This window comes from Schistocerca nitens, chromosome 2, assembly GCF_023898315.1.
Source record: "Schistocerca nitens isolate TAMUIC-IGC-003100 chromosome 2, iqSchNite1.1, whole genome shotgun sequence".
Classification (NCBI taxonomy): Eukaryota; Metazoa; Arthropoda; class Insecta; order Orthoptera; family Acrididae; genus Schistocerca; species Schistocerca nitens.
Window position 1 is genome coordinate 1,023,845,365 of NC_064615.1, and position 12,892 is coordinate 1,023,858,256.

The following is a 12,892-nucleotide window of genomic DNA, read 5'->3' on the forward strand; positions in this document are numbered from 1 at the left end:
ATCGAGAAGCTTCGAGACCTCGGAGATTTGGGGACTCGTGGAGGCCCCTGAAAATACAAGGATATAAAAGCTCATGATATACATCTAAGGGCAGGCAAGAATGACAGTCACAGAATGAAGACTTTATGGCCAGTAAGATCCCAATCGACATAGCAGTTTACGCCAAGATGACACCATCTCTCAGACACTGTTCACACTTGCATTGGAAGATGTATTCAAATCACTAGATTTTTTTTCTTTTGGCCGTGCGTTTTAGGCGCTTCAGTCTGCAACCGCGCGACCGCTACGGTCGCAGGTTCGAATCCTGCCTCTGGCATGGATGTGTGTGATGTCCTTAGGTTAGTTAGGTTTAAGTAGTTCTAAGTTCTAGGGGACTGATGACCTCAGATGTTAAGTCCCATATGCTCAGAGCCATTTTAACCATTTTTTCAAACGTCCCACGTAATAGATAATCTCGCCGACATTCTGGAAAAGCCTTTCTCAACTTGTGGTGCCGTATCTGTTCTGCTTTCCAACACGCAGTTGGCCAAAGAAAAGAGTCTATCGAATGTACAGTCAAAAAACACAACACTTTTTCATGCGAAAATTATATACTTTTTTTCAGCTCTCTACTGCTGTGTGAACGTGCGTGGAATTAATTATGCAAATAAATGTCTAGCTGTCCTACCAACAAGAAACAGCCGAAGTCACTGAGCTGCGTGTGAGTACAAGTCTGTCGATACGAATTCTGAATGTTGTCCTGCATATACGGCAAACACTTGTCCGTTGAACCACTCTACAGTCTATACATTAGAGACCGTTACTCGCCCGGGAGTGTGACCATATAACGACAGTGTCCACTGTCTACTCGAGACGGTGGCCAAAACAGAACTGCCACTTTCGACCCATGCGGCCGTATATGAACAGTGCCACGTGTGACTCCCCTTTCAGTTGGGGCGTTGTTGTGGAGCAAAAAGACCTGCTTGGAGTGCTTCACGCATCACTTCGCCTTGACAACCTCTCGTAGACTGGTCAGGAGATTTTGGCAGTGTCCTCGTGTGACTGTTTGCCTATTACGAGCGCTCCCTATTCCCACCACACTATGGGACTCCAGATTCTGGTGGAGTCTTCGCCCTTTTCGGCGGTGGTGAATCCACGCGTTTCCACGGCTCGCATTGCTCATTTGTCTCGTAGTCATAGTGATACACACAGCTCTCGTCCATGGTGATTAGCTGGCTAAAGAAGCAATCCGGATTGGCATAACACAGCTACAACGCTTCTGCTGAAACTTCGGTTCGGTGGGGTCTTTGAATGGGTCTTTAGCAGTCGCAGAACCCAGCGGGCGGCGACGTTTGTCAAGTTCAAAATATCGTGCGAGATGTTGAAAACTGATCCCCGACTGAGCTTTAATTTTTATCGACTGTCTAACGCGGGCCGCATGGCCCCCTGTTGTGGTTCCCGGTCCTTCACCAAGAAATGGTCTGCCAATTACAAGGGAACCTCCCCATCGCACCCCCCTCAGATCTAGTTATAAGTTGGCTCAGTGGATAGGCCTTGAAAAACGGAACACAGATCAATCGAGAAAACAGGAAGAAGTTGTGTGGAACTATGAAAAAAATAAGCAAAATATACAAATTGAGTAGTCCATATGCAAGATAGGAAATATCAAGGAGAACGTGAGCTCAGGAGCGCCGTGGTTCCGTGGTTAGCGCGAGCAGCTGCGGAGCGAGAGGTCCTTGGTTCAAGTCTCCCCTTAAGTGAAAAGTTTACTTCCTTTATTTTGGCAATGTCCGTTCGTTCATTGAGATCTCTGTTCACTGTAATAAGTTTAGTGCCTGTGTTTTGCGACCGCGCGGCAAAACCGTGCGATTAGTAGACGAAAGGACGTGCTTCTCCAATGGGAACCAAAAATATTTGATCGCAAGGTCATAGGTCAACCGATTCTTCCACAGGAAAACACGTCTGATGTATTCTATACGACACTGGTGACGGCATGTCGAGTGGGTAAAAAGATTCTTCTACCTTGCCTGATTTAGGTTTCCTTGTGGATGTGATAATCACTCCCAAAAAAGTGATGGAAACATAACGGACAAACAGATAATAATTGTCTGAAAATGAAAAAATTAAAATTTTGGTACGAGGGAAGAATCGAACCAAGGACCTCTCGCTCCGCAACTGCTCACGCTAACCACGGGACCACGACGCTCCTGAACTCACGCTTTCCTTGATGTTACCTATCTTGCATATGGACTACCTAGTTTGTATATTTTGCTTATTTTTTTCATAGTTCCACACAACTTCTTCCTGTTTTCTCGATTGATCTGTGTTCAGTTTTTCAAGGCCTATCCACTGTGCCAACTTATAACGAAATCTGAGGGGGGTGCAATGGGGAGGTTCCCTTGTTAGTACTTCGTTCGGCTTGTGTGACCACACGCGAAGCATCTGCGCCACCAACTCGTTGTGACATATGACCGTTTCTTCTTCCCATAGACTTCCAGCAACTCAAAAGGATACCACACAGCGATCGGATTTTTGTAATTGTTTATATTTATGGCACGATGTCGTCGATAATCGCTAATGGCACGTCAGCTGTCGACCACGGTCAAGATGTAGCATTATTGAATCAGGATGAGCAAATCGCCACGCCTCCCAAAGCTGCGAGCCGCCGCAATAATGTGGCACTGTTCATATACGGCCGCATGGGTCGAAAGTGGCAGTTCTGTTTTGGCCACCGTCTCGAGTAGACAGTGGACACTGTCGTTATATGGTCACACTCCCGGGCGAGTAACGGTCTCTAATGTATAGACTGTAGAGTGGTTCAACGGACAAGTGTTTGCCGTATATGCAGGACAACATTCAGAATTCGTATCGACAGACTTGTACTTACACGCAGCTCAGTGACTTCGGCTGTTTCTTGTTGGTAGGACAGCTAGACATTTATTTGCATAATTAATTCCACGCACGTTCACACAGCAGTGGAGAGCTGAAAAAAAGTATATAATTTTCGCATAAAAAAGTGTTGTGTTTTTTGACTGTACATTCGATGGACTGTTTTCTTTGGCCATCTGCGTGTTGGAAAGCAGAACAGATACGGCACCACAAGTTGAGAACCCAAATCTCAGTATCGCAGAGCACTTCGATGCAACTCTCAAAAATCCTCGAGCAAGTCGACTTTGAAGTTTTCCGAGTGTCTTTAATACCGAAAGCAAGGGCGAGTTATCGACAGAGAGATCGGCTCTGTGATAGTGCTCACTTGCCAAGATGACGGTCTCTCTTCAGTTCCAGGCTGACACGAATTTGTAAAGAAAGGTGCGTGTTCCACCGAGCATTTCCATGAAGCACAAAATACATAAAGACCGCAGCGTTCGTGATTGGGGATCGCTGGTTGTTCATCAAATTTCTTAATTAACAAATATCTAGTTGTCATTTTTATGAAAACTGCATATCTTCCTATTTCTAATTGCACAGCAGACACAACAATCCAGTTTTCATTTCAAATATAAATGGTTGTATACTGACCTTTTATAAAACATTGTTAATATAGATAGTTTAACATAAAAAATATTACAAACTAATTTTTCATATTTATGTATTTTACTCTTCACGGAAATGGTCGCAGAACATGCACCTTTGTTTAAAAATTCACCACAGTAGGAACACGAACACAGGGCGATCTCGTGGTAGGCCACGATTCTACCGCAGAGCCTGTCGAAAAATCGCCCTTAACTGTACGGTATTAAAGACACTCGGTTAACTTAAAAGTAGACTCTCTCGAGAAGTTTTGAGAGGTGCATCGGACTGCTTTGTGTGACAGATTTGAGTTCTGAACTTCGCGTACCATAAATATACGCATATAAATCAATTACAAAAATCCGATTGTCGTGTGGTCTCCCTGTCAGCATGGATTATTGCAGCTTTGTTCCCCTCCCCGGCAAATGCAGAAAACGAATTACTAAACGATATCCTACTTTTTCGTCCTGGCTGCTTAAGACCATTAAAATTAATAATAAATATTGAGTTTTTTATTGAAATAAACTTACCTTATACTTTACAATAGCTCATAGAAAGAGCTGAAAGTAACCGCCAATCTGAATGGAGACACTGCAACGTAATCCATTGAGAGAACTAAACTTGCTTGCACAGTTTGTGGTACGAGCGTAGTTGCTGCTCCAGCACCCGGAGCGTCATGAATTGGTCATAGCCTGCCTCGAGGATTAATGGTTCTCGCAACGTCGGACACACCGCTTGAATCATACGTGAAACACCACAAGTTTTGACATTAGCCCAGAAACGCGTCACAGTTGGTCAAGGCTGTAACAACACAGTGCTCGCTCGTCCTTTACCAGTACCACGTGAACAAAGAACGATCATTATCATATGATTACGGAACTATTTTCACGTTTACGTCCAATAGTTAGGGACAGGAAAACATCATTTTATTTTGTGACGCAATTTCCTGTTATTTTATGCCGAAATCTGTGTAATGTTTTTGTAGATTCGTTGTTATTTATGCAAACTGTTAATGCTTTTGCCAATTTCGTTGTTATTTATATGCCAAATTCCGTATAACTTTCGTTTGCCACATTTCGTATCATTTTCTGCTGAAGTTGGTGTTTTTGCCAAATACAGTGTAATTATTTTGCCAAATTCGTTTTATTTACTGATTCGGCGTCCTTTTTTTGCAATGTTCTGTGCCTATGTTTTGTGAAATTTGGTGGCTTTTGTGGCACCTTCCGTGTTATTTTTGTTAATTTCGGTGCTAGTTTTATCGTCACATCAAGTTTGTTATGTAGCTAACGAAATGTCACTTTAAGATTATACATGAATTTTCGGAAAAATAGGTAGTCAAAATGCAGTTTCACCATTCAGTATGTATCAATTAAGGAAATTGTCCTCCTCAGCTTTATAAAATTTTTATGCAGCAAAATTACATATTTCGCGATATCTCTTAACAACCGCGCATTAGCATTATTTCGCAAAAAAATCATCTTATTTTGCGTTAGTTGCCGCGCGAAATTTTCCTGCCCCTAGCACTGGTTAAGTAACAGTTTGGTACGGCATGTGTTGTAGACTGCTTCTGCAAGCAGGTTCGCCGGTTAAAACCCCGCACTAGTGTAAGGGTGATTGGATGAAGATAATTTTCGCCATTTTAGCCGCGGGAAGTCAGAAGTTAGCATAGGATCTTTCGCTTAATATCAAATTGTGCCGCGCGACTGCTACGGTCGCAGGTTCGAATCCTGCCTCGGGCGTGGATGTGTGTGATGTCCTTAGGTTAGTTAGATTTAAGTAGTTCTAAGTTCTAGGGGACTGATGACCACAGATGTTAAGTCCCATAGTGCTCAGCGCCATTTGAACCATCAAATTGTGTATAGCTGCAGCTTGTTGTACACAGTCGGCAGATGAAGGTTGAAGTTATCTCTGTATCAAGCAGAGCCCCTATTTTGACCGGAACCGAGGTTGGAATCTTCCTTCATGTCGGTCAGGGGGCCGGAAGATGGTGTAGTAAATCGCCGAAATTGGTAGCCAGATGAAAATGTATGGAAATTAGACCACTCAAAGCTGTTTGATTTAACACCCTATGCCAAATTTTTCTGAACACGTCTTCTATCAACAATAAAAAAAGAAAAAGAAAAAGCACACTAAAGTTTGTAGGAGAAAACAGCCCTGTTGTGGATGTTCAGGTCAGATGATAGCTGTAATAAAAATATAAAATCATACTATTCAGGCGCACAATAGACAATTTTCGGTTTTACTTTTTTAATACCTTCTTGTGATGAATTTCAACCTCTTTAATGCATAAATTGATTAAGTTAACTTCCCGTACACACACACACACACACACACACACACACACACACACACACAGAGAGAGAGAGAGAGAGAGAGAGAGAGAGAGAGAACTAGAACGCAAAGAGAGGCTGGGAGACTATCGAGCGAGATGTTGCTATTACGTCACCGGCCAAACAGCTGCCAGTTCCGCCGCTGCTGACAAACCGCGCTCCCACCCCCACTGTAGCTGACAACGTTGGCTGAGTCACTCCACAGGAATTGCGCAGAAGAGATGCTCCGAAGGGTGCGGGAATCCCCGTGAATTATACTGTTCCTTCTGTATATATGAGACAGATCTGTCTGCTGGTCCGTCAGTGCACCATTGAGATCGCTCCCTTGTGTATAGAGTACCGTAGTCTCAGTTTAACGTCGACTCGCATATGTCATGCTTCGTCTTCCGTGAACTCCCATAGAACATAACACAAACGGGTGCCGTTGTGGGGCACAAACGATTATTTCCGTGTCACGCCTCGGTTTTCTGAGCGATTGTGAACTGTCAGCAGCAGCGCAACGCTACTCTTTCGCTTTGTTATGTTGTCTCTGGACCGGAAAGTGCTGATGGAACTAGCATGCTGTGTCAAGTGCCGCACGACGTCGATGTTTCGTATCGGGGACACCTCGCCGCTCCATTTCAGAAACGTGCCAGCTGGGCTGAGACCGCGTGCTGAATAATGTCGTACGTATAGGGAAGTGCGACGCGAGCCGTAGATTATTACGTAGGCGAAGACAAGGCAGTGTCACACTGTCACAGACTCCGAAAACTGGCAGGGCAGCAGGCGCAACTAGGAGGAAGTACGAAGTAGCGTGAACGGTGGGAGCGCGTTATCCAAACAATGAGGCCGCGCCTGATGAAGTGGTTGTGTCTGAACAGCTGTGGGAGTGGCTCTGCAGCTCAAACATACCGGGGCACTGTCACACGAAGCCATCACCCGCACAACGGCAGCGAGATCAATCCGTCTCCACCACCGTCGGCCGATTTCAGCATTAGTGAAGGGGCTAGAAACGCGTGGTTCATGTGTGAGTACCAGTTACACGTTAACTGCTGAGCAGCTATATTTCGTAACACACAGCTGGTTATTAGACATCTTTAGCGTAAAGCTATCTTGGCGGAAGTAGACATTAAAAAATTTGTGGCAGCAGTACAGTTATAAGGTTCATAACTGAAAACTACAATGAACCACAGGTATGGTATAAAAAAGTTTATTGAAATCAAACCATTACCGGTTTTCTGATTTGTTGTAGATCCATGGTCACATGGCTGTTACAGATGTTCTCGCTTTCCTGCTCTGACCACGAGGTTTATGGGTTTTGTGCACTAAGATAAATGAGAGGTTTTTCGTACGAAGTTTGCTAAACTTAAGAGAGATGTTTTATTCCCTTTCTTTTTGACCTTCACTGAAACAAACACGAAATGTCCACTTTGACGAAATTGCTGTATATAACCCAAGCTACATATTTTGTGGATGACTTGTGTTCTGCTCAAGTGTAATGCTTTTTAAGACGTAAGTAAGAGAACAAGTCATTCATCTCATACATTAATGTAACTGTTTGCCCTGCTATTTTTCTGATACTTGTACTTTTGTTTGCTTTAATTTATTGCAGTAGTAACACTTTATAATGGCCCTTAGGCCGAAATATAGATTGTGGAATAAAAGCTGTTCTGTAGTCAAATGGCGAGAAATTATTTTAATGTTCATGAAACATGGCGAAAACTGTCGTGGTGTTTATTCCCGTGTGATGAATTCGTCGTGTATTTGTGTAATATGTTTTAAAGTTTCCACATTTTGACACACAAACTTGTGAGTGCTGTTAAATTCTTGAGAAACTGCTAGAACAGTACACATGCTCAACAATTACAAAATGTGCATTAGCTTCACATAAACGACAAAGACATTACTGTCAAAGACGTTAGAGTTTGAAGAGATGTCGTGTACAGTGAGTATGTGGGCCCAAGATGCATGTTAGTATGAAAGGTGGATTAGTGAAGACAATGAATGTAATTTTGAAATAAGGCGTCGTAGTATGTGTTAGTACAGACTAAATGGTGCCGTCGTGTATGGAGACGCAGTGACGTGACATGCCCTGTGCTGTGCTTGAGTCGTAATAGGAGGTCGTGCAAACAACTTACGAGATCAAATTTTTGTCAACTAAAGACACGTAGTTAATAGTTTTCGTATTTAATCTTCTGTGTTTAGGAAAGTGCGTTGTCTCGATTACAAGCGTTTTAAAGATCTCTCAGAAACGCTTCGGTTTTGGTAAGATTTGTGGCACGAATTGCCGGACTACGTGGCAGCTAAGACCGTTGCCGAAATTCAAGTAAATCTATAGTAGCACAGATAATTAAGCATTATTAGTGACCGCCGAAATAGGGTGATATCGGGAAACTAACAGTTTGCTCACCTGTAGTCACAACTGATTTGATTAGCGAAACAAATGGACTACCGGAACTCCCAATATCCGAGCACCTGAAATTTTCAGGCTTTTTAATAGCTGGGTGCCATTACTAATCAACATTTTTGGAAGTAAACAATCAGCAACAACCCGGAAGTTAGAAAACTTAGGGAGAGATTCTAAGTGCTGTTAGTGGCTAGCTGTTACCATCCGGCTTTTGCTGCTATACGTGCTGAAGTGGCGATTACTCTGAACACTCCAGAGTCGATAACGTGCACAAGAAATACAAATAATTTAATGCATCGGGTACGCTTAGATTTCTTGCCAAGTTCAGAACTGGCCGAGGTGCTAATCACGCTATCAACCGCTATATTTTGGATATTTTCCTTTGCTGGTCGGAATTTACTGCGCATATAGGATTTGTTGCCACCTGCTGGTGCTCTTTTTTTTACTGTCTTCACTTTTGCGTCAAAGCACAGGAATGTCGTGCGCCATTTGACAACAGCCGAGCGCGATCGAACGAAGTGCTCGTGTATTCCAGAACGCTCCGTTGAGAGTACCTCTGAAACTGTCACACAAAACGTACTCCCGAGTCACAGAGAACCAGAATTACGTTGGAATTGACTGCCAAACGTCAAACCACGACTATATCACATTAAACTTTTTGTAATAATGTGCTCTGGGCCTAATATACTGTTCACGCAAATTAAGTTGACTCTCGACGCTGTGACTGATGGAAGCGACCATGTTTAGTGATTGCACATTAATAAATTTTCAGTGTAATAAACGGGAAAAAATCCTGAAAATTAAATGTTTTCACAAACTTTTAACGTGGAAATGCGAGGCAGTAACAGTGAATTTTGTTGTTATGTCACGCAAACCGAGTTGTCGACGAAACATTAGCATTGCTAATTTTCAGAACAATTTTCAGTAATGTATAAGAGAATGAGTGTTGCTTTATTCCTTTAGAATATCTGTCGCGAAATAATTTCATTACGTGAGAAGTGCAGTAAAAAGCATGTAGTCTATGGGATCCTTCTACTGTTTCTTAATCTCCGTCATGTATTTTGCAGTTTCAGTAATAGCCAGAGAAATATTTGTCAGGCACGGGTTAGACGTTAGTAACTCAACTTGGATTTAAATAGTCCGTTTTCCAATCTCAAAGCTAGCCTCTGTTGAATCGTGTTTTGTCCCAGAGATACGTAATGTCGGTTTTCCAAATAGAATACCATTGTCCAACATGGCATTTTATTGTGGGGCACCAAGGCCACGGTTCTAGGCGCTTCAGTTCGGAACCGCGCTTCTCCTACGCTCGCAAGTTCGAATCCTGCCTCGGGCATGGATGTGTGTGATGTCCTTAGGTTAGTCAGGTTTAAGTAGTTCTTAAGTCTTGGAGACTGATGACCTCAGATGTTAAGTCCCATAGTGCTTAGAGCCATTTGAACCAATTTTGAACTGAGACCACGTGTGGACGCTACGACCCATACGATTTAACTGCAAGCATTCAGCCAGTCTACATTTGCACCTATGCTCTACACGCACTTCCCCATTTTTCGATTACATTCGCGAATTGTGCGTATGGAAAACAACTGCAGGTGTGCACAATATCCGATTTCCCCTTCACGGCGGAGGGGGGTGGGGTGCGGCGGAGGGGGGAGGGGGAATTATATTAGTCGCAGCAACAGAAGGCAGCGAAAAAGAGAAGTGGGTCCGAGATCGGTTGTAAAATAGAGCCACCGGCCACGTGTTAATTTACTGACTGAAATCTCTATCACTGACTCGGAAGATTATTTTCCGATGAGTTCTGCATCGTACGACACGTTATGAGTGTGGATACGAAATAAGATAGAGAAGTAAAATACGTTAAAGAGAGAAGAAATCGCATTCAACGAGAGATTAGGAGTAACTTAGAGATTTCTGGCGACAGACAGATCATTCTAATGCTCGAAGTTCAGTTCTGTAATATCAACAAGCACAATTAGTAACATTGTATGAAGCAATTATATCTGCCTGGCAAGGACCTGTTCAGGAAATTAACGTAAAACTTTTTTTGCGCTGTGTGATAATTTTGTGAAACTGACACGTATTTCCCAGAACTCTTACTAGTCACAGCAGATATACGACGTAGTTTTCGAAATGGGAGCGTTTTTCAAACCTGCTATGTAACACAAAACACTGTATTTTATTCTTAAATTAATGAAGTAAGCAATGTCATAGAGAATCCCCCGTTAACCATCCTAAAGTGTCATGTACAATGATTATCCTTGCATAGGCTATTAAAATTCTTGTGTGTTAAAGGGCTCCTTAAAAAGTGAATCTGGGGTATGATATACAGAATGGCGAATTGAAAAAAATGAAATAAATTAACAGTGCACACTAACGCCGCGTGGCTGGTTCCTGTAGCTCTGTCAACATCTGCTTTTTACGATTTACATAAACGATCTGGTTGATGGTATTGACAGCGGCCTTAGACTGTTTGTCGATGATGCTGTAGTCTTTAGGAAAGTAGCATCACACGAAAGTTGTGAACAAATCAATGAGGATTTGCAGAAAATAAATGCATGGTGTAATGACTGGCAGTTATCTCTCAATATTAGTAAGTGTAACCTACTGCGCATAACAAGGCGAAAATCCCCATTAATGTATGAGTACAAAATAAATGATCACTCGCCGGCCGGAGTGGCCGTGCGGTTCTAGGCAGTACAGTCTGGAGCCGAGCGACCGCTACGGTCGCAGGTTCGAATCCTGCCTCGGGCATGGATGTGTGTGATGTCCTTAGGTTAGTTAGGTTTAATTAGTTCTACGTTCTAGGCGACTGATGACCTCAGAAGTTAAGTCGCATAGTGCTCAGAGCCATTTGAGCAAAATGATCAGTCTTTGGAAGCGGTAACATCAGTCAAGTATCTGGGTGTGACTATTCGAAATGATCTCAAATGGAATGATCAGATTACACAAGTAACGGGTAAGGCGAACTCTAGATTGCGGTTTATTGGTAGAATCCTGAAGCGATGCAGTCCTTCAACAAAGGAAATGGCTTACAATACGTTAGTTCGTCCAGTCTTAGAGTATTGTTCGTCTGTATGGGACCCTTACCAGTTGGGTCTGATTCAAGGAATTGAGAAGGTCCAAAGAAGAGCGGCAAGATTCGTGACTGGTACATTTAGCCATCGCGAGAGCGTTACAAATCTCATAGAAAGTTTGAAGTGGGACACACTTGCAGATAGACGACGCGCTAAACAGAAGGGGCTGGTCACTAAATTCCGAAATCTAATCTTCACCGAGGATGTAGAGCATATATTATTACCACCAACTTTCAAATCGCTTAATGATCATAATTCAAAGATAAGGGAAATAAGAGCTCGTACTGAGGCGTTCAGACAGTTGTTTTTCCCTCGTGCGATCCACAAATTTGACCTCACACGTTTGGTATGTATTGACAATATTGAGAATATTTCGAGGTCCGTCAACACTGCTCATCAATATTTCTGGAACGACAGTACCCCAATACGCGCCCTCAGACAGTCACTGCATTGACAGTTTGGCAGTATTACTGAACGTATGAGGGCCCCTCGAGTTTTGCGGAGCGCTGGTGTGCCGGCTTCGTCAGCCAGGTGACGCGGACGGTCCGAGTCTGTGCGCTTCGCGGTTCCGTGGGTTTGTTGTGCTCCGCGACGGCGCACATGTGTCGAAGCTGTAAAAAGGCGAACGAATGTGGCAGCGCGGATCCTGTTCCTTCATCGGCGCCGTGTTTTACGGGGGAGGAAGCCCGCCGACGGAGTGCGTGACGTGCGTAAACTTCCCGGGCCAGAATACCGCGGGCAGACGGATGGACGCCTGTACAAAGTGCACTGACCCCAGGGTCTACCCCGCTCTCGAGGAACACTCCCTCGTTTCGGCTCTCCCGCCTCCACACGCAGGAGGAAGAGGAGGAATTACGGTTTAGCAACCCGTCGATGTCGTCGCAGCACCTCGGAGACCAGTTCTAGAAACTGCTAGTCGAGATTGGAGGAAGAAGGGGAAACCACTCCAGCTTTCGCAAGAGATGCCGTAGGGAAACAATACGCAACATTGCAGGCCACTGGCATTCGGAAACGTTTGCGGAAACACGTTTCCGGACCAGAAGTGATTACATGCGTCACGATGTGACCACGAAATGGACGAAATCGAGTAGGTGGAAGTGAACTGGGCTCTCCCGCATTCGCATTCCAATAAGAAAACAATTAGGAAGAAAAACAAAAAGAGCTTCGAGCGTGCATCCTCTATTAAATTAGCGAACTGTTTCCGAAACTTTAACTCGTGAATGACGCTGGATACATACATTTTCAAGAGTGTTCAAGCACGATATTGAAGAGATCCTTTAAAGGCAATTTGTCCGAAAATTGGTAAGACTAATGCAGATATACCATTTACATCCGGATAGGCGATTACCTTTCAGCTTTTGGCTGCTGGTGTGATTCATACAGAAGTCTGATGCACCTCTTTAAAGTACACTTCTCATTGATGTTCCTGCTTGTACCAGAAGTTTGCAACGCATTCGTGGAAGAGTTTAAGGAATGCATGAAAGTAGTTTGAAATAACAATCAATATTTATATTCTGTTGTGCTTCACCAGTACAGTGATAGAACTACAAAGTCCAGGAATGCGATAGGACTAACTTTACACTCAGAATTATGGGACATGAAAAGCAATGTAT

At 43.5% G+C, this 12,892-nt stretch overlaps 1 protein-coding gene across 5 annotated transcripts in view; it reads left to right on the top strand.

Annotated features, from left to right (window-relative positions):
- LOC126237369 (phosphoinositide 3-kinase adapter protein 1) overlaps positions 1–12,892 on the top strand; it is a 534,739-nt gene that overhangs the window by 473,077 nt on the left and 48,770 nt on the right. Inside the window, exon 1 of one of the 5 annotated variants that reach the window (XM_049947450.1) lies at positions 6,726–6,825. The exons of the other annotated variants lie outside the window; for them this stretch is intronic. Within the exon in view, the coding sequence (XP_049803407.1) occupies positions 6,822–6,825 (4 nt within the window). The 5' untranslated portion in view covers positions 6,726–6,821. Of the gene's footprint in view, positions 1–6,725; positions 6,826–12,892 lie in introns of those variants that run through there. 5 annotated transcript variants of the gene reach the window in all.